The sequence below is a fragment of the Portunus trituberculatus genome, chromosome 43, assembly GCF_017591435.1.
Source record: "Portunus trituberculatus isolate SZX2019 chromosome 43, ASM1759143v1, whole genome shotgun sequence".
NCBI lineage: Eukaryota > Metazoa > Arthropoda > Malacostraca > Decapoda > Portunidae > Portunus > Portunus trituberculatus.
This window is the reverse complement of record NC_059297.1, coordinates 13101013-13123280: the sequence shown is the minus strand read 5'-3', so window position 1 is coordinate 13123280 and position 22268 is coordinate 13101013. Positions and strand designations below refer to the sequence as shown.

At 41.7% G+C, this 22268-nt stretch overlaps 1 protein-coding gene and 1 long non-coding RNA gene across 3 annotated transcripts; both read right to left on the bottom strand.

The window, feature by feature from the left end:
- Positions 1 to 114: 114 nt before the first annotated feature.
- Positions 115 to 14599, bottom strand: LOC123518057. Of its 2 annotated transcripts, none has more exons than XM_045278622.1 (9): positions 14460 to 14599; positions 11667 to 11820; positions 11037 to 11187; positions 9407 to 9537; positions 8949 to 9108; positions 7784 to 7982; positions 5027 to 5487; positions 4067 to 4179; positions 115 to 3772 (listed from the first exon to the last, which is right to left on the bottom strand). In XM_045278622.1, the coding sequence occupies exons 2-9, from the start codon at positions 11730 to 11732 to the stop codon at positions 3374 to 3376; spliced, it is 1680 nt and encodes a 559-aa protein (XP_045134557.1). In that variant the 5' UTR covers positions 11733 to 11820; positions 14460 to 14599; the 3' UTR covers positions 115 to 3373. The 2 variants fall into 2 exon arrangements, with proteins under 2 accessions (XP_045134557.1, XP_045134559.1); XM_045278624.1 differs by having other exon boundaries at positions 4073 to 4179.
- Positions 115 to 16137, bottom strand: LOC123518059. The gene is made up of 2 exons (XR_006678657.1): positions 16099 to 16137; positions 115 to 1166 (listed from the first exon to the last, which is right to left on the bottom strand). It is a non-coding gene; the product is annotated as an uncharacterized LOC123518059 (long non-coding RNA).
- Between the last annotated feature and the right edge of the window lie 6131 nt (positions 16138 to 22268).

Here is a 22268-nt window from a genome sequence, read left to right as displayed (position 1 = left end):
GTGTTTTCGTTACGTTATTTGGCCTATTTGTTTACCGAGCACTTTGATATATGTTTAGTATTAATTCAGTATTGTAATCATACAGACATTATAATATCAAATGAAAGATGACAATTCTGTCACATGTTTATTCACATCACGGCATATCATGTACATTCGTTATATGTGTGTAACTATAAAAAATGACAATGCTGGTTCAAAGTCGTTACTGTTTAGAGAAAAAGAGAAAAGTAACAGTTGGGAACCTTACAAATCTGTGTGTGTGTGTGTGTGTGTGTGTGTGTGTGTGTGTGTGTGTATATATGCTACTTAATACACACATCTGCATAAGTATATATTCTTCTTTTATTGACAATTTACATAGTGTGCAAGTATACTTCCTTCCTTTACTGTTCAGCACGCGTTGGGAACACTCTGCAAGGCACATAAGGTAGATTAGCTGGCCACTAGTATGGCGATGACTTGCCATTTGGAGCAGCGACGGGGGCAGGGTTGAAGATATCTACGGCACCAATAGGGATCCTCTTCATGGGGATCACCATCAGAGGATATTGGGGGCACTTTTCATTCGCTATCCTCTCCAGCGAGTGATTCACCATCCTATAGAGGAAGACACTCAGAGCTGCAATTCCCAGCTTATCTTGCAGCTCAGAGCTAAAATCCTGTGTTGAATTTCCTCCGCTGTGCTTGCATCACTTCGCCAACAACTACAACAGGGTGCATTTCTGAGTCCTTTCTCAACTTCTACAATCTAGTTCTAGTCTTATATACTTGTGTCACACTTCCTGTTTCGTCTCTAGTAATAAGAGTTCAACATTTCAATATCATAATACCACGAACACACTGAATTAAATCACTGCTTACGTCAAACAGCGTGTAGTTCGCCATTCTGTTCAGTGAAGCACACTGTGTCTATTCCTCTTTATTTTCACCTTAAACATCTAAATTATAAGTCGGTTCCCTATTTATTGAAGCAGTCTTCCTACCCTTATTCTTAGTGACGTGCCAACTCAAGATATTTGAACAGGTAAATATTATTGGCTAGAAGTCATGACGTGTGATTTAAGCCTCACCTCTATTTCCATCTGCCCACCATCTCTCCTCTATACCTCCCTGTCTATACCCTACATCTGGGCCACCAACCGTCTCTCTCTCTCTCTCTCTCTCTCTCTCTCTCTCTCTCTCTCTCTCTCTCTCACACACACACACACACACACACACACACACACACACACACACACACACACACACACACACACACACCATAGTGATCCAAATGCCCTGAGGCTTGTCTGACCACGCCCGCACAAACATACACTCCACATGTACCGCCGGTGTAAGGAAGTGAGAGGTCATCATTCTCTTGGGTCTAGAAATTAACTTGTGGAGAAAGAGAAGAAGGTTAGGGTGAGAATAAGAGAGATGTTGATTAAAGGCTACAAGGTGCTGTCCTTCTTGCATGGGTAACGTTACATTATGTCCACCTTTCTTTAGTACACGGACTCTTTAAAAAGTACTTGTAGGTGTTCAGTTTTATTTTGATTTATTTTCTGAGTATCTATGAAAAAATAATCGCAGTCAGAGAGAGAGAGAGAGAGAGAGAGAGAGAGAAACGAGGACCGACACAATGGAAAAGAAAATGTGAATCGTCACTTCTACATCTACTGGGTATCGTTTGATCGGGGTTTGAGAGACACTGGTTTTGATTATCTGACAAACCGCTGACACACACACACACACACACACACACACACACACACACACACACACACACACCATGGCTAACTCAGAGCCCGGCTGGACAACATTCCCTTTGGTCTGCGGACTATATATAGATAGAGAGACGCCTTCCTGCCATTAGAATTTTAAAATAGAAATCTTAGTATTCTTCTCAATTGCCGGAAAGAGAGAGAGAGAGCGAGAGAGAGAGAGAGAGAGAGAGAGAGAGAGAGAGAGAGAGAGAGAGAGAGAGAGAGAGAGAGAAGGAATGTTGAAGGATAGTGTTAGGTAAATATTGGGCAAGGGAAGTGTATGTAAAGTGTGTATGTTGAAGGGGAAGAGAAGTAGACAAGCCTTAAGTACCTACGTCAGAGGCACTTCTAGCCAACCACCGCTGCCATGAAAATTTATGATGAATAAAAAAGATGAAATGTGTCGCTTCCGTCGGATATATAGTTAGAATGACTGCTTCGTCAGTAAGGAGGTGACTGTACTGTACATATGACACATAGTTGTGCAAAAGATACACACTTATTTGTTTATGAATTGTTTAAAGCGTTTGTATTGTTTACATGTTTTGTTTTCTTTGATATTTCTTCACGTTCCTTTTAAGTGTTTTGTGCATTTAGGTCACTCTGATTTTGAATTTTTCTCCGAGGTGTTGGAACTATGGACCAGATACACTTGCCCTGCGTTGTTTCCCAGTTAACACATCAATAGTGAATCATTATAATATAAGCTTCAATAGCTATAATAATGATGATAATAATAGTGATAAAGATTATTCGATCACACTGACACAATTAATCCCATCAGTTCAATACTCAATATGCTTTCTTACATGGACATTGGCACGATTCTGGGTTATTCAACTCCTTTTACAAAGATTAACTTAGAATTCTATCATGAGCTTTCTAAACGTGTCTGTTGTAAAGTGTAAAAGATGCACGTTCCAGTGTGACGCGCATATTACTTGGTGTGGATGGAGGTGGTAAAATGTGTTCCTCACAGGAATACTAAGCTCACTTTTTAAAGCAATATTTAGAGATGCTAGTTCATTCTAGCAGTGCTTTATCAATACACTAGTGAATAACGTGTCTTGAATTAACGCAGTTCGAGCAAAATACGAGGAAGATACAATGACTTGAAACTTTATGGGGATATCTCAATACTAGTTTTTTCTTACAAAATATCTATTTAAGATCCATTTCATGTACAGCTTATTAGTGAGTTGAGAATACGGTTATAGTATATGGACAATGAGAACTAATTAAGGTGAGATCTTATTGGAAAACTATCTGTGTGTGTGTGTGTGTGTGTGTGTGTGTGTGTGTGTGTGTGTGTGTGTGTGTGTGTGTGTGTGTGTGTGTGTGTGTGTGTGTGTGTGTGTGTGTGTGTGTGTGTGTGTGTGTGTGTGTGTGTGTGTGTGTGTGTGTGTGTGTGTGTGTGTGTCTATAGCCAATAAATTGTATCCCTGAACTCGCAACATCTTTTTTTTTTCAGGAGTGCCAGTATTTCTTTACTTTCTCAATAGACGCAGGGCGAAATGTATGTGAGTTAGAAGAAGAATTGCTGCAGTAATGCAAGTCTGGAGGAACGATGAGCTCAGACACGCAGGACGGACAGAAGTATCTGGGTTCTTTGGCTTCCTGTGTCACGCCTTGTAGGAAGGTTCCTTCAGCGACTTTCTCACTGGCGTGTGCACTGTCAAGAAATTAGGTGAGGAGGGACGTGAGCGAGGACGCTTCATGAGGTCTCGTTTAAGAGAATCCTTTTCTATGAAATTGTATTGAAGAAAGGCGTCCTGAAAGTTGCTGTTTAAGAAAGGCTCGTTTGTGGGAACCCAACCGTTCTTGGAAGGGGGAGGTAGCATGGTGCCGTTTCGTGGATGGCCGTTCTGGACAGTGTCATCCTGAATGGAGCAGGTGTCCAGCTGTTCGTTCTGAACGGAAAGGCACAGCGAACTCAACTCCATGGAGTCCACGGAGGCGTGAGGAGCTCGCTTTGCTCCGATGATGCTGTACCCCTCCAGTTCATTCAGGGTCAGACTTCCCTGTGGACGAGGAGAGCCACAATTCAGCATGTAGGACACGATGCCCAACCATACCTCACCAGAACATTACTCTTGCTCCTGAAACTTATATGTACAAAGCTTCACCGCAGAGAAACATATACTCATCAGCAGCAAAGCTTGTTTAAAGTATGAAAACATAAATCCTTATTGCTATTAGTGCTAAAACCTTAAAATGAAGAATAAGAAAGAAAAGAAAAGGCTAACTCATGCATGAAAAATTATGAAACTGTTTCAGAGACATCCTAGCCTTGATGTGCGGGCAAAAGTACGTACACTCGCCTTTCTGCTGGTAAGGGGCGTGCACGGGGCGGATGCAGGCGGTGAGATGGTGATGGTGGGCAGCTGCATTGGTGGTTCAGACAGCCGGTGGGCCCTGATGAGCTCTCCTGGAAGAAGCTCTCGGGTAAGCGTCAGGCGAGGGTGGTCATGCGTCCTTGTCTTGCGCAACGCTACCTCTATTACAAGGTTTAAGTTCTCTCTTACTAGTGCCTTGGTGGCATGTGCCAGTCTCAGAGGAGAACTAAGCTCTGTGTGTGCTCAGTGAGCAACTAGATTGACAGGTGGATAGATATAGAAAGATGGGTAAAGACAAATAGATAAAGCTACCCTTTTAGTTGATAGTTAAATAATAAATATGTAATATAAGTACGTATATACACAGAGAGAACTTTACATATCTACATACAGACAGAAAACAGGAAACTGAATAGAAATTTCAAGTACTTAAAAAATAATAAAATAAATGTTAGTAAATATGAGTTAGTATTTAACGTTCATTATTAGGCGCCTTATTCTGGTGCTTATATACTCTGACCTGACTTATGAACCGTCATGCAGTTAGCTACAACCTTTGGTCAAAATTCGAGCCCTGGCGCACTTGGTGCCGCAGATCAGGAGCCAGGGATAATATTGCCATGAAGGCGCAATAAGAGATATGTGAGTAAAAAGAAAACCAAATGAGTAGTGACAGAGAGAGAGCTAGATAAGAATACGTATTATAAGCAGAAATAAATAATTAATACAAACAGATAGATACAGGTAAACCGGTAAGCACAAAGACATGTAGGTGAACAAACACCCAAAGATGGACAGAGAACCAGACAGGAAGGCAGGCAGGCAGGCAGGCAGGCAAGCAGGCAGGCAGGCAGGCAGACAGGCAGGACCTGAAAGAAAAATATATACATATATATATGTACACAGATGAGAAAGGAAAGCAGAGCTAGGAAGACGTACTGTTAGAGTTTCTGCTTTTGCGGCGACGAAAGCGAGGTGAAGAAACGCGTTGCCGAAGAGGAGACGGCCGCCTCTCTTCAATCTTGTAGATGAAGAAGGTGACGAGGAGCTGAGGAATCAGACACCCGATATGTATTGCCGCCATTACCACCATAACCAGAATGAAAACAGCCCAATGGGAACGCCACGGCGACCAGGAAGAGGTAGGGGAAGAGTGGTGGGAAACGGAGGAGGAATGTGGCCGAGGCGTCTTAAAACTTAGGGAGTTTGTAGAGTAAGGGGAGATGGGAGAGGAAAAGGCAGTGGAAAGTGAAAATGAGAGTAAGGGTGGAGTGGGGGAGATTGACGATGCTCCTGAGGTGGCGGGAGGAACGCAGACGGTGTGGGTGAAGGTGTAAGGAGGACTTTTACCCAGACTGTTGCCGGCAGTCACGCTCAGATTATACTTTCCCTCCGTCAATCTGGAACAAACAAACACCGTAACAACAATTAACATTATAGAAAAGTGACGTGCTATAAGAGAACTGCCTTTCTATTGCTCCTCCAGTAAACACATCTTGATATGCGAGTGAATGAAGGAATGAATAAATAAATTGCAATAAAACAATTAACTACTAACGTTACTATTTCTTATTTCACTTCGGTTCTACCTCTGAAAATTTAATCGTTTTCAGAAGAAGCATTGGTGAGCAGAGAGAGAGAGAGAGAGAGAGAGTGGCTGAAGATAGAACCCTTGATAGGCAACTGAAGGTACCTACACAATTCAATTCTTTACCAATGGAGCCCAGAGTGATTCACAAGACCTGTAAGTGAATGTTGATCGATGATGACTGGCCTCCATAGAAACCACGTCTGTCCTACAAGGCTGCCATGCGCCATCCTTCAGAACCCGACACCTTTACGAGACGAGTCTCCATTAACTGAATTAGGTCCGTATTCAGAAACGTTTTTCTCACTCACCACGACTGTTTTCAAGGGCCACAGAGAAGATTTGCTGCAATTTCAAGAGTGTTTCCCTAGTTAATAATGCAGAAATCATTTCATCCTACCTCTAGAACCAAAAACTTCTTAAATAATCGTGCAAATTTAAATAAAGACTTTTGAAATAGAGGAGGTGAAGCACTGAAGTGTCTGAGAATACGAGCCTTACTAGTGACGTGCGTACCAATGTCATGGCAAGGCAGATCTTTGTAATGAATGGTGCAAAATCATATTTGGTTTAGACATAATTTTTCCTGATTCCGTGTTTTGATTGAAGGAGGGCATAATGAAGATATGGTGGTTGTTGGCTCACAAAATGTTTAATATCAGAACACGCATTTCCTCAACATTCCTATGGGGCGAAGCTGACTTGTTTATTTAGAACTATTTTTCTTCTCCCCACAGAAAAGCAATTCTATGGAACGAAATTTCTTTGTTGTACACTTACTGAACGATTATACATTTTTTTTCCTTCCTAAAAGTTTCTCAACCTCTTCGCGTAAGGTGATAGTCGATAATCCTCTTAGGAGGAAGAGGAGAAATAGGCATCTATCAAAGGTGACAACACCAAGGGAGATTAAATCAACCTTTGGAGTCAGTACTATTGGGTCTTCCTTACCTCTCTTAATACAGGATTAGGTGGAGGAGGAGGCACTTCCTCTTATATATATAGCCAAGTTGTGAAGAGCTTGATAAGCTTAGCACCTCCTCCTGCAGTTCTCCCTTTTTTTTCTACGGGAACTCAGGAATTTCTCTAACGCTCTTCTTTTATTTTCAATTAATGGACGGTTCACGAGTTTGAATCCACACCAAAATCGATTAATATTTAATGGTGATAGTTATGGAGACTGATGGATGGGATATAAGTCAGTGCAGGAGACATACCAGACATTGAAGGATAACCAACTCTACTACTACTACTACTTCTACTACTACTACTACCACTATTACTACTATTACTACTACTACTACTACTACTACTACTACTACTACTACTACTGCTGCTGCTGCTGTTGTTGCTACTGCTGATGCTTCTACTATTACTATTGCAATTCCTATTATTCCTACTATTGCTGCTGCTGTTGTTGCTGCTGCTACTACTACTACTACTACTACTACTACTACTACTACTACTACTACTACTACTACTACTACTACTACTACTACTACTACTAAAGAATACCTCCACCCCATGTTTATTGATGCGTCAATTAGGGGCTCCACTACTTGGAGGTCATTAGCCCCAACTCTCGCTAATGACTGTGGCATCCAACCATATCTAATACTCTATAATATAAACATTAGTTGTTACCTATAAATTCACTCTACCTCTACTCTATCTACTCTTATGCCACTCTCCACCACTGTAGCCTCGCAGTCAAGGCCACTTAAATCTGCAGGTATGGGAGTGGAATGCCTTGTCCCCCTGAGACACAGGAGGGCTGATCTGAGGAGGGAGAATGAAAGACGGCACCTCATCCATGCGACGACATGGCTCCTTGGCTGGTGCTTCTTTTCTGCCATTAGGTCGGCTAGTCTTGAGTAGAAGCACTGAGCCTTGGAGCCCATCCCGCCAGATGTGGTGAAGACCAGAGGTGTGAAGCTGCTCTGCTCTGCTACTACTACTACTACTACTACTACTATTACTACTACTACTACTTTTACTACTAGTACTACTACTACTACTACTACTACTACTACTACTACTACTACTACTACTACTACTACTACTACTACCACCACCACCTAAACAACAAAAAAATCAGGATTACTCACCCTGTGATGGTAAACACTGGCTTCAGTAAGTTGGTCTTTTCCTTCACCACGCCAGTATTCAGATTCTCCGCTTTCAGGCGGAAATACTTGGAGGCGTCCATGGCAGGCTCGGCGACACATTTTACCTCCAGGTTGACTGCCTTGCCCTCCCCGGGATTGCTGGAGGTCGCATTGCACGAGGTCACCGCCTCTGGCTTGGCTAAGGTAAAGTAAAGCAGGTTTGTATCACGTTAGGGTGTGGCCTGCCGGTGGTCAAACCTGCTCCATATTGTGGGAGAGAAGGGACGCAAAGACCCTCTAAATTCTAAGTTCAGGCAGATGATGAGAGGGTGGCTATTTGAATGTTTTCGAGTATCTTGATGTCACATGGAATAACATGCCCGAGTGATATTAGGAAAACATGCCAAGAATTCTGACAGTAAAAGACAATTATATTTTGTTATAAATGACGAAAAGATAAGAAAGCTTGAAGGATTTTCTTATAAATGGAGCGAGCGTAAAATATGTTTTTATATAGTTTTAACCGGTGCACACGCTTAATGATAAGAGTAAACAGCATACTCGTATAAACATATAATTACACACGTTAATACACAAAAAACAGGACTAAAGACAAAGCGATGCATATAGCAAAAATTTTATCCAGGTTGAAAAGTGGCTATTGAAAAAAGACAAGATTGAGTATTGTCACAGAGGATAAGTTTGATGCGAACATCGTGTTAAAGTGCATACAAATTGACATGATTAAGAGACACAGATAACTTTCGTTGAATTTACAGAAAGACCAGACAAGCAAGGAATGAAATACATGGAAACACATAAACAATCAAACGAATCTGACTAATTTTCAAAAGACAAATTGAATGCAGTATAAAAAAAACATATCAGCGGACACAAGAAAGCAAATCGCATTAACTCTAAAGAGAAAAAGAACAAACTTACCGAGAATGAAGGGGCCGATTAACCTCCACCACACATCAGCTCTAATCAAGTCACTGTATTTCACGTAAGAGAACCACTGACCACGAGGAGCAATAAGAATGAAAAGAAGAGAGACCCACTGAGCTGCCAATCTCTATAAGAAAAGTAAAAGTGATGCCTGACTACCACCACACATTATTTCTAAGCAGGTCACGTCAACAACAATCAGGTCAAAGCAACTCACTTCTCACTCTTAGGTACTGCGGCTTGGACACGCCAGTACCCTCAGTGTTGGTGGCGGAGCAGCGGTAGTTGCCTGAGGAAGACTTGCCTAGGCTCATCAGGGACAAGGTAGGGCCCTCCATGCTAATCCCAGCACTAGCATTGCTCTTTAACTCCTCACCCTGTTGTATATGAGGTGCACAAGGAAAGGTGTCATTATTATCACCATTTATCACTGTAATCATGGAAAATGTGAGAAATGCAAGACTCTCTCTCTCTCTCTCTCTCTCTCTCTCTCTCTCTCTCTCTCTCTCTCTCTCTCTCTCTCTCTCTCTCTCTCTCTCTTATTAGTCAATACAGAGCGCCTGTCTGCCTAAACACACACACACACACACACACACACACACACACACACACACACACACACACACACACACACACACACACACACATTCTACAGCCTTCATGAACAACACTTACGTTGAAGCTCCAAGATACGTTCACTGCTTCCGGATTGGCAGATACTTTGCAATGGAAGGAGAAAGTGTCATTCTCGTTCACTTTATGGGGTTCCAAGTTGTCGCCTATGACAAGCTTCACCCTCGGACGATCTGTGAGGGTGAGAGAGGCGCAGAGAAGAGTGGAGTTAGAAGTGCAGCTTACAGTCCAGTCTAGTGAAACATTGTGAGCACTAGGTACATAGAGGGTGGTTCCGCTATACATGCATGAGAGGTTTGAATTAGCTAGCAAGAGTAGCCGTGACTGGGTATAGGTATGGAGCACATACAGGTAGGAAGGAGACAAATAAAGAGAGGTAAAAGGAAATGCAGCCGAATACGAGAGAGGATACGTAATAGAGAAATATGTAAGGATAGAAATTAATAGAAAGGAGAGTAAAAGGAGTAAATATTAGAAAAGGTGTGGGTAAATGTGCAAAAGGGAATGATACATTAGCAATTATGGGTACTGTGTGTGTGTGTGTGTGTGTGTGTGTGTGTGTGTGTGTGTGTGTGTGTGTGTGTGTGTGTGTGTGTGTGTGTGTGTGTGTTTTTTTTTTGTATAGGCCGCGCGATATTCAGACCATTAGGCGTAAAAAAGATAGTCTGATCTGGTTTTCTATCAAGGTTAACATGATCAAAGGGAGTGGCTCAATTTGTTCGTAGATGAAGACTTTGGGTGAACAGGGAAGGACAAGCCTGTGTATTGAGTCAGTTCTGCGAGTTTCAAAGTTTTTACAATCATCTCAGTATTTCATTTCACCAAAGACGAGAATAACCGTAGCCTTAAAAACGATGTGAGCTATTCAATCTTTCGTTTTGTTGGCAGGACATCCCGAAAATAAAGAACTACAACCAAATGGAAAATTTGCTACAATGCAATGAAATACTGAAATAATTGATGATGATGATGATGATGGTGATGATGATGATGGAGGTACTGGTGGTGATGGTGGTCGTGGTGTTGATCCCGGTGACTGATGATGGTAAAAATAATGCTGGTGATAAATGGAAAGTATCGGATAAAGAAGAAAAAAATACATCAAGAAGATTGACAGAAAGAGATTAGAAGAGATCAGACAGCCTAGGATTAGTTGAAGCTAAGACATGAAGGACAAGACGTTAACGATAAACAGCTTCGGTTTGGGAAAGTGACGTGAGAGGTGACAAGAGGTGACGTGAGAGGTGACAAGAGGTGACGTGAGAGGTGGAGGAGTCAGAGGACGTTAGGGTTACAAGGAGTGAAGGGTGACATGACGTGAAGACAGGAAAGTGACACTGGGAAGAAGCAAACAAACAACAGAGACATGAATGACTGTGCGTATACGACATATTTCTCTCTCTCTCTCTCTCTCTCTCTCTCTCTCTCTCTCTCTCTCTCTCTCTCTCTCTCTCTCTCTCTCTCTCTCTCTCTCTCTCATCTATCTATCTATCAATCTCTCACACACATATATACATCAAAGGAAGATAAGGAAGTCAAAGGAAGAAATAATAGTGATAACTGAAGATAAATAATGATAACCTTAATTGTAATAAAAGACTTTCATAAAAGAACCAACACACACACACACACACACACACACACACACACACACACACACACAGGGACTTACAGGTGACATCGAGAAGCACCGAGGCTTGCTGGAGCAACAACGGGCTATCGGCAAGGCACGTCACCTCAGAACCACTCAAGTCCTCTGTCGGCTCCAGAACAGCGGCGTGCGTGGTGCGGCGGTGTTTTAAGAGAGTCTCCTGCTTGACCGTCTGTGTGAAGGAAGCAATAGTGACTGGTGAGAGGTAAGGCTTAATGTGTAATACATGCATCAGTATCCTTAATCAACCAAATCTTCCTGTCTAATCGCTTATTTCCCACATCTATTAGCCTACGGTATACAAGTGTATGTCAGCCACGTGTGTCAGTTCAAACATCTACGTATCAATCCGGCCATTGACGAGGTCACAAAGGTTGCCAAGTGTATGTAACAGGAATGTGCTTCATAACCTAAGACAGGGAGACAACCCTACACCTCCCCACGAATACTATCTTGAAGGATGTGCAGCGGTCGCCGGGGACAACTGTGTAAACAAGGTGAAGAACGCCATACATCTTACCGTCTCTCTCTCTCTCTCTCTCTCTCTCTCTCTCTCTCTCTCTCTCTCTCTCTCTCTCTCTCTCTCCCCTTAACAAAACCTGATACTAAAGCTAAGGAAAGTTGACAAAGTGGGGGTAGTTAAAGACTCACTTTATGAGAGGGGAGGACGTCTTCACCCAGCTTCAGCGTGACGTCGGGCGCTGGTCTGCCATCCATCACCTCACACACAACCTCCTGTTTTCTTCCTGCCCGCAGGCTCAGCTTTCCGTCCTTCCTCCCACTATCCGAACGCTGCTGGGAGGATCTGTGGACAGGCAGGAAAGAAAAAAGAAACAAGTATAATAGAAGAACAATGAGCGGACAAAGAGAAAAAAATACATTGGTGGAGTGTGAAGGGTAAGGAAGAGGAAGAAGATTAGATATTTGCAGCAAATGACGAGATATCGGTGTGGCATTGTATGGGGCCACAGTAAGGTACAGTGTGTGTGTGTGTGTGTGTGTGTGTGTGTGTGTGTGTGTGTGTGTGTGTGTGTGTGTGTGTGTGTGTGTGTGTGTGTGTGTGTGTGTGTGTGTGTGTGTGTGTGTGTGTGTGTGTGTGTGTGTGTGTGTGTGTGTGTGTGTGTGTGTGCAATCACTCTTGCCTGCTCTCGTACATTTCTAATTATTACTGCCTCTATGAATAGACAAGTTGTTCTGAAATTCAAGCGGATAATTCGTCGCATAATTAAGCTTTGAGACGAGACCCGCTCAACTTTAAAAGAAAAATACATATATCAACAAAGAATATGAATATAAACATTTAGCCGCAGCCAGCGAGTCTAGCAGTTAAAACCTTGATTATACACAGGACGGCTAATGTTCCGGAGAATTTATGAGGGACGAGCCAATAACTTCTTAAGTGTACAAGAAAATATTTATCCATGCGCCGCCTCCCGCATGATGGATGACATATACAAAAACAAACTTGAAGCAGACAGGTCAAGACTTTCTCAACAAGACAGACATGAAACACGATACTCCCACTCCTATGGTGAATCCCTCAGTGCCAGGCATCACCCATCACCTTCCCCTCGCTGACCCGCACCACCCCGCCACCTCCACAAAAACTTCGACCAGGTGTGGGTTAATGTCGCATATGCCAAATTCCTAACACAGTGGACCATATGCTGAAATACTGCCATCCTTCCAATAGATTTAAAAGCGCTAGTTAAAGTTAAGGCAATTTCTAAGTGTTCTAGTGGTGGATTAACGATTTTTTTACAATGATAACCTCTTCAGAACTGGTACGTATTTCTATTAAAAGTTTTGGGTGTGATAAGACGATTTTATTTACATTAGGAAGGGTCTATGGAGGTCAGAAGATTAATGGTCACAGTCTTCACTATTCTAATCCCTACATGAGTTTCTGAACTTGTACAAAATCAGAAAATAGTAAGCAGAATTAACAAAAGAAACACTCATGACAGCCCGGTGAATCATCGCTGTGGCTTTGAACAATAGTAGTGGTAAGAAAGTAAAGAGTTTTAGAATACAAGCTTGTATGGAAGTGACCTAACATTCTTTCAGTACTCCAGCAAAAGCTTTGACCCGATCAGGTTCGGTGGGTATTCATATTTCTTCACTGCGGCCACACGATCTAATTTGCTGAAGATAATCTGGGACGATGAGAAAGCCAAGGCGATAGATCTGAGGATCGCGGCACATCTGTACGTAGATGTCTGTACCTGTTAGTGAGTGCGCTCTCCCAAGGCATGTCCTTTCTCACTGGATATCTTTCAGGCAAGAAGCAAGTAGGTGGAATGGAGTAGTAAAAAAAGAAAAAAAAAAGAGGGTCCGTGAGCTGTAAAGTAACACGTGATGAAATTTAATACATCTCTAATGTTTCAGGCGTGGGTTCGTTGTTTCCTCTCCATGCCGAAGTCCATTTATTTGTCTTTCTTCTATTAGAAATCATCATTAACTCTAACTGATATTAGAGATAAGCGTTTTTTTCTCTAATTCATGCTGTATACATTTACGTGGGGACTGATGGCTTTCTATAGCATAACCTTTATCCCTGACGTTCTTATGTTCATTCTAATCTAATTGAAATATATCTTTTCTCAGGGACCTGCAAAAAAAAATCAGGATTCTGGTGACGTCACTAGCACACCAGCCTATAACCAGTGTATTCGGCCTAACATTTTTATGGTAGGACAAGACCACATCCCTGTCACACCGACACTATCGTGTTGCTTCCCACGTCACAACAACCACATTTTCATTCCGCCGCGCAGCTCACATCACAGCTAGTAAACTATCACACGTGTTGTAATAAACACACACACACACACACACACACACACACACACACACACACACACACACACACACACACACACACACACACAAAAAAAAAAAAAAAACACATAAAAATAGTAATAAAATATCTACATTATCATCTTTTATTCAACACTCGCATAAAAAAGAACCAAAACAAACTGAATCAGCCAAACCAAAACCATCTACACCTAGCCAAACCTCACTAAACCTCACCAAACCACACCAAACTACACCAAACTAAACCTCACCAAACCACACCAAACTACACCAAACTAAACCTCACCAAACCTCACCAAACCTCACTAAACTACACTAGACTAAACTCACCAAACTGCACCAAACTAAACCTCACCAAACTACATTAAACCAAACCTCACCAAACCTCACCAAACTACACCAAACTAAACCTCTCCAAACCTCACCAAACTTCACCAAACCTCACCAAACTACACCAGACTAAACTTCACCAAACCTCACCAAACCTTACCAAAATACCTTAAACCAAACCTCACCAAACCTCACCAATCCTCACCAAACTAAACCTCACCAAACCAAACCTAACGCTACCCAATCTGACCAAAACCATCCTTACTTCACCTACAAGAGTGACAAACAACTTACATTTGAGATCGAGAGTCACAGACGCCTCCAGTGCCTCGTGGAGATGGCTATTGGAGGCACGGCAGGTCAGTTTTCGATGCAAGTCCAGCCTAGTCAGGGGTCCCACAGTAACATCTGACGTGGTGGTGCTGAATCCGGAGAGGTTAGTGTGTGGGATGAGGTGCGTGTCCTCCAACACACGAGAGCCTTCCCACCAAGTCACAGTGGGAATTGGGCGCCCGTCTGTGACTCTGCAGGAGAAGGTGACCATTTCCCCGAGGTCATAGGGCCCGACATTCCCAGTAACAGCGGTGTCAGGATCCAGGTCAGCGTATATTTTGATAGAGGTGGGAGGAACTGACGGGGAGAGGAAGAGATCAAGGTGCGGTGATAAGGGACGTGTGAAGGTTTTGCTTAACCCTTTCAGTACCATGACTCATTTTTATACTCATTCTGGTTACTAATTAGTGATTTTATACAGCTTTAAGAAAACTTATGTGAGGATTAGAATAGTGAAGACTTTCGCCATTAATCTTCTGACCTCCATTGACCCTTAATAATGTAATAAAATAGTGTAATCATTCCCAAATCTCAAGGTGAAAATGCGCACCCGTACTGAAGGGCTTAAGTAGGAGAGGGAATAATGATCGCCTTGTGCAGGAGAGAAAATAACGTGTTCAATAATAATAACAATAATAATGATGATGATAATAATAATAATAATAATAATAATAATAATAATAATAATAATAATAATAATAATAATAATAATGATAATAATAATAATAGTAATAATAAAAATAACAATAATAATAATAATGATACTACTACTACTACTACTACTACTACTACTACTACTCCTAACAATAATTATAACAATAATGATGGTAATAATAATGATAAACAGCACACACACACACACACACACACACACACACACACACACACACACACACACACACACACACACACACACACATAACACAAACACAAATTTAGACACTTAAACCACAAACACACAAATGTCAAGTACCATTAATCTCTCTCTCTCTCTCTCTCTCTCTCTCTCTCTCTCTCTCTACTCACCAACTACGGTAAGGGCGATATAGGAGATAATGGGAGTGGAGGAGGAGGATCGGCGGACGCGACATCCATACACGCCCTGGTCCTTCATTGTTATGCCGCTTAGGACTAGGCGGGTCGGATTGCTTTCCACCAGTGCCCGCCTGTCATAGCCTCGGACTGCCCAGTGCTGCTCCCTTGATCCGCCCGAGTTGTTGACTCTGCCACGTCGAGAAGAAGACGGTGAGACAGGTTACGGGGGAGAGAGAGAGAGAGAGAGAGAGAAATGTTAAGAGAGGTTAAATCAATATGATAAGGAAACTGACGGACTTTTAAAGGATACATATGGCACACGAAGAAGAGGATGAGGAAAAGGAGGAGGAGGAACACATAGATGGTGTTTTTTACATTGTTGCATGTAAGGGATCTAGTATCTTTACACTGTGAGAGATGTCGGGCAGAATATAGATAGAAGCTCCTCCCACTTTGTCAAGACTAAGAAGGGAAAAAAAGGAGACATACCAAGCATTGTGTGTAGAAAAACTGCATAGCGAAGACTGTACAAAGCAATTAACAAGTTTTGATAGTGCTAGACAACCACACACACACACACACAAACACACACACACACACACACACACACACACACACACACACACACACACACACACACACACACACACACACACACACACACACACACGAGGTGCATTAATTTAACCCCTTTAGTACTGAAGCACATTTTTACCTTGAGATATGAGTACGATTAAACCTTTTTATTAACATTAGAAAGGGTCGATGGAGGTCAGAAGACTAACGGCCACAGTCTCCACTATTTTAATACCCTGCATGAGTTTATAAAGCTGCATAAAGTCACCAATATAGTAAGCAGAATGAATAATGAAACAATACATTACTGTAAACATACTGTCAAAGTCAAACGTAATTCAATAATGGCATTCGGCAATTTGTAATATAATGTTATTGAAAAAGAAAGACGTAAAAAATCAAACCACAACGAGACGCAAGGTACAATGCGACATATCAGTTTTCTCTCTCTCTCTCTCTCTCTCTCTCTCTCTCTCTCTCTCTCTCTCTCTCTCTCTCTCTCTCTCTCTCGCTCTCTCTCTCTCTCTGACACTCACTGGTAGATGGGAATGGGGGATCCTTTGGGAATGGAGGAGAAGAAGAAATCCACACTTCTACCGCTGCCACCACCACCATCTGGAGAATCAGCGAGGCAGGGAAGGGTCACCTCCTGTCCCTCGACCGCCTGCACCTCCGTCACGGGATCTGCGGGGGAAGAAAGCAATACCGTCACCACTTGCGTACCACTTCACCCACTCACTGTTCCTTCTATCATCTTTTGTGTTCATTTTCATTGGCCTATTAAGAAGATAGTGTGTAAAGAGTGACGGAAAAGATATAAATGATTTTTCCTAGTACAAGAAATATGCCTTAAAATGTTGTGTGTAAGTAGTTTTTTGCGGGGAAAGATTTGACCAGCACGAAGTACATTGCGATTTTGAGTTTGAAGGATGGTAAAATGTAAGAGCTGCCATGACAGTATTGTAGACGTAGCATAGTAATTGCAAAACAGAGTCGTTACACGCGGTGGAAGATTTAAACAAACGTTGTCTCGAAAAACTGTATCATGAATATTGCACGAAATCTATAATTTTTGAACTGAAGGAAATACAAGAGGTTTCAAGAGAGTCATTTAGAGATATGAGTGTATACAATTAACCACTATTTTGTACCTTTTAAAACTCAATTAACCCCTATTATACTGGGACACTTTTACTTTGAGATTTGTGTACGATTAGAACATTTTAGTGACAGTAGCAAGAGTCTGGAGGTCAGAAGTTTAATGGCCACAGTCTTCACTATATTAATCCCCCATCATGAGTTTCTAAAGCTGTATAAAATCACCAGATAGTAAGCAAAATGAATATGGAAACGTGTCATGGTACTAAAGGGGTTAAAACTTGATTAATAGGTTACAGAGTCAATTAAGGATGGATTAAAATGGGAAGCAATCCAGATTACTTACAAAAGGCTCTAGTTGAAGTTCCACGCCTTACTAGTCTTGGTGGTTTCAAGCGTTCTTTTGCTCTCGTCAATAACTTGTGGCTTGTACTTCTTCCTCCTCCTCCTCCTGGTCCAGCTGCCTCATGTCCTTCTTCTCCTGTTTCCATACAAAATAATATCTTAGAGTCAAGTCAGGTCAGGCGTAGGTCAGGAAGCTTGGCCTTTGTATAAGCGCTTCCCTGATGTTATTTCTTAGCTTTTTATTCTGCTCTGTCCAACAAGTTCTTTCCCTGACTTTCTCTCTTAACCCCTTTAGTACCATGCTGCGATTTTATATTCATTTTGCTTACTATTTGGCGATTTTATACAGCTTCAGAAACTTATGTTGGGGATTAAAATAGTGAGGATTGTGGCCATTAATCTTCTGACATCCATAGAACCTTACACAAAACCTTATACACAAAACTCATAGTAAAATTTTGTCTAATTATTGAAGGGGTTAAATATATCATACACTATTTCCTTCTCTTGTATCTTTAGAATGTGAAAAAGTAATTCTCGTACAATATTTTCTTCTATATATTGTCTCTACAGCTCTGAGTGCTAACAAAGGGAGCCCGCAGCTATGAGTTACCTAGATAGGTATTCAAAAGCCTAAGGTATGCACGGCTGCAGACGAGAAGGTTGCCAAAGTACGATAATGCCTGAGACCATCACAGCCGGAGCAAGGCAGCGGGCGGCACACCTACTGGCGGGACTCCCCACACTTATTATATACCTGTTCCTTGTCGCCTAACGAGAATCCATAAGTAAACAGACTGCTTTTTTTTAAGTTTTATGATATACAAAGTTGCTCCAAGAGTCTTATTATTTACCTTCCATCATTTCCGTCCTGTTTCTTATTGGAGATTTCCTTTGAAACTTTCCAACCTCTTCCGAATCTTGGTGTAATGTCCCAACTTTTCTTTCCTCTTTTAAAGACATGTGCGATTTATAATGCAACTTGTTTATTCATTTCAGCATCATGGAAGGAATAAGAAGGGTGCTCCTTACACACCTTACTCAGAACTGTACATACATCACGAGGCAGAGCAGGTAGTGAAGCGAGACCTGTAACTACCTGTCAAGACGTGCATCACACTGTGTTTCTTACGAAAAAGTCAGGATCTACACCGCACCTTTTATACACTGACTGGATAAAAAGTACAAGATTCTTTAACCGAGCTTGAAGCTCCATCTATCCATACACTGCACAAGACTCCGTACTTTCTAACACTCCTGATCTGTTCACCTCCCTAATGAAAAAACGTAATATTCTCAGTCTTTCATCCCGTTATATTTCCTGCATATTTTTTTTTTTTATGTTCCCACGCCAATGATTTGAGTAATTCCAAAAGAATTTTCAAGATATTTCTTCAACTGTGGATTATTATTTTCTTCAGGTTTAGAGGCTGGCTCCTTATTGGGTCTTCTTTTTTCAATATATCTGTTACCCTCTTAATTAAGATAACAATGACAACTTATAGCATCACAACAGCAAAAAATTCTGTAACTGAGAAGCTCCAGCCAAGAGGAGATTTACGGGAAAATATATCAACATAATTGACACCTGAGCAGGGTCTTTTATCCGCTTAATTAACGAAGATTTCATACCACGTTCTTCCATTTTAAATATTCTTCCTGGCCTTGTGTCTAACTACTCAGCAATGCCTTTTGGAGGAGAGACAACCAACATTACTTCATCGGGCACAATATTTAAGTCACACCACTGATAGATAGAAGAAAAATTCTCCTTTCAGTACTTCGACGTAATTTTGCCATGAGTTTTGCATATGATTAGAAATTTTATTCACATTAGGAAGGGATATGGAAGTCTGAACATTTGACCAGAGTCTTCACTATTTTAATCCCAACATAAGTTTCTGAAGCGGTATAAAATCGACAAATAGTAAACAGAATAAATATGAAAACGTGTCAAAGTGCTGAAGAGGTTAAGTACCTAGAAGAAGTGTATGGAGAAGTCAATACTGTGATGGGGATGTTAGGAAATCGAAAAGAGGTGGACCAAGATATCAAATGTAGCGAAAGGTTCTTGGCTAATTCAGTGTTACATTACGGTTAGATTTCAGTTTAATAAATAAGAGACAACTGAGGGAGACATTGACCCAAGTAGAAATGTAAGACGGAACAGGTCATGTGCATAAATAGAAGAAGGAGGAGAAGAAGGAATATGAGGAGGAAAAGAAAGAGGAAGAGGACGAGAAGAAGGAATAGGAGGAGGAAGAAGAGGAAGAGGAGAAAGCGGAGGAGGAGGAGGAGGAGGAGGAGTAGGAAGAGGGGACTCAAGAAGCAGTGTAAGCCTTTAGAATTGTACGCATCTCACACATTCACAGCATTTCACTCATACATCGCAAAACTTTACAGATATTAAAATACCTCACTTATCTCTTTCACACACACACACACACACACACACACACACACACACACACACACACACACACACACACACACACACACACACACACACACATAAAAACCTACCACCAAAATCCACTAACACGTAGGAGCACAGGCATGATGACAGGGGAACAGAGGAGCCAAACAACCCCTCATCTCCTACAAACTCCAAAACAAATAAACAAACCAGAAACTTGGTCCTTTGGAGACTCATATATTCTGAGCGAAGCACATAAAAACTATGAAGTCGTGTGTGTGTGTGTGTGTGTGTGTGTGTGTGTGTGTGTGTGTGTGTGTGTGTGTGTGTGTGTGTGTGTGTGTGTGTGTGTGTGTGTGTGTGTGTGTGTGTGTGTGTGTGTGTGTGAGAGAGAGAGAGAGAGAGAGAGAGAGTGTGTAGCAAGACAGCTATTAAAACAATCTTATATGTAATGGGATGTGATGACAAGCTACAGGTTTCCCGGCTTGTCATTATAATTTTCAAGAATCTCAGTAAAGAAATCGGCCTCCGTATTTTCCTTCACAATATCACTGGTGGGATCTGGTAGACTTGACTCGCTCATAACTCACCTTACACAGCAAAATTAACTTGGAAAAGTCTGTACCACTTGAACGTGTACTGGTGTTAACTGTATGCGTAACAGAAAGAGAGAACTGAGAATGCTGGTTGAGTAAGTTAGAGAATGTAGGAGAACAAGAGGCGTCGGTGTAAGGAAAATACTTGCTGCTTGCCTGTACGAGTTAAATAGAGCACGGTTAGAGGTAAAATTGGTGTTGATTGCTGTACAAGCTAGGTGAAGTATGACACAATGAAGGGAGTAGAAGTTTTGGTGATAGTGGTGGTGGTGGTGGTGGTGGTGGTGGTGGTGATGGTGGTGATGGTGGATGTGTGAAGCTCTTACGTAGAGTGACAAAGAATGTGGAGGTGTAGGAAGTGTTACAGTGGAAGTAGTTCTTAGCACCCTACTATGTTTACTCTCTCTCTCTCTCTCTCTCTCTCTCTCTCTCTCTCTCTCTCTCTCTCTCTCTCTCATTATATCCGGTAAATTTAAATAGAAGAAAAAGAGAAAAAGAATTATCCCAGATCAGATAGGCAAGAGTTACGTTCCGTCTGCATTACGCGGCAAACAGTTTATCTTCCCTAAATACCTCTTAGTAAACCACTCGGGAAAGTTGAGAGAGGAGGAGCACCTTCTATCTGCCTGGCATGTACAAGGCAACCAACCCTATGGCGTTTCCTGCCAGTGTGACAGCCGCTACTTCACTTGGATAATCCTGCACAACTTCATTCAGTAAAACAAAAACTATGCTTGCTTAAAACAATTTGACGTATTCTGTCACTCAAGTTTGCTGTTTCTAATGCTTCTAAACTGTAATCCAAAATTGCGCCTGGCTGATTTCTTGAAATTTGACAGACAATAACAGGTACAGATGATCAAGAGTTAACCAGTACTCTCAATCATTCGTAACGTTCTCTGGTAATCTCTGGAACTCCCTCTCTGGTTCTGAATTTCCAGATTCCTATGACTTGACTTCATTTAAGGGGGTGGTGTCAAGACATTTGTCCCTTATATTTGGCTAAGTCTCTCGGACCTACAAGGGCACTGGCAATTTAGTGGGCCTTTTTTCCCTCTTTCATAAAAAAGTATTACAAATCGCTAATGAGCACGAAGCAGCAATATAATTTTTATAAAGACAGGCTGAATATCAAACTAGTCTTTAGGAAATAGTACCTGAGACTTTGCATATTTTCTTCATGAATTTTATCGGGATATGTGTGTGTGTGTGTGTGTGTGTGTGTGTGTGTGTGTGTGTGTGTGTGTGTGTGTGTGTGTGTAGAGAGAGAGAGAGAGAGAGAGAGAGAGAGAGAGAGAGAGAGAGAGAGAGAGAGAGAGAGAGAGAGAGAGAGAGAGAGAGAGAGAGAGAGAGAGAGAGAGAGAGAGAGAGAGAGAGAGAGAGAGAGAGAGAGAGAGAGAGAGAGAGATGTGCTACAGTCAGCATTTATTTCACTATCGACAACAGCAAAAACAACAACAAGAGAAGCAACAACACTGACAACACTAACACCAACCATTGCGACACCGTTAAGAACAAAAACACAAACCAGCACAAGAATCTCAGCTGGCTTTAAGACACACTTGATCATCACAATTATCTGATGAACCATATGATTTTTTATGGCTTCTTTATATCTCTACTAACTGTGGAAGTGTTGAAAGCAGGAGAAAAGTATTAGGTATTTGGTTCGTACTCAGAAAACCTTTACTACCTCACCACGAC

What these genes read in the sequence shown, in the direction of transcription:
- LOC123518057 (XM_045278622.1), bottom strand. Translation starts at nt 11,732, where the DNA reads ATGGATGGCAGACCAGCGCCCGACGTCACGCTGAAGCTGGGTGAAGAC. An exon ending in ACGTCCTCCCCTCTCATAAA is followed by an intron (nt 11,188 to 11,666) that starts GTGAGTCTTTAA and finishes TCCTTCACACAG; the next exon opens with ACGGTCAAGCAGGAGACTCT. An exon ending in TTACCAGCAGAAAGGCGAGT is followed by an intron (nt 3,773 to 4,066) that starts GTACGTACTTTT and finishes CCTCGTCCACAG; the next exon opens with GGAAGTCTGACCCTGAATGA.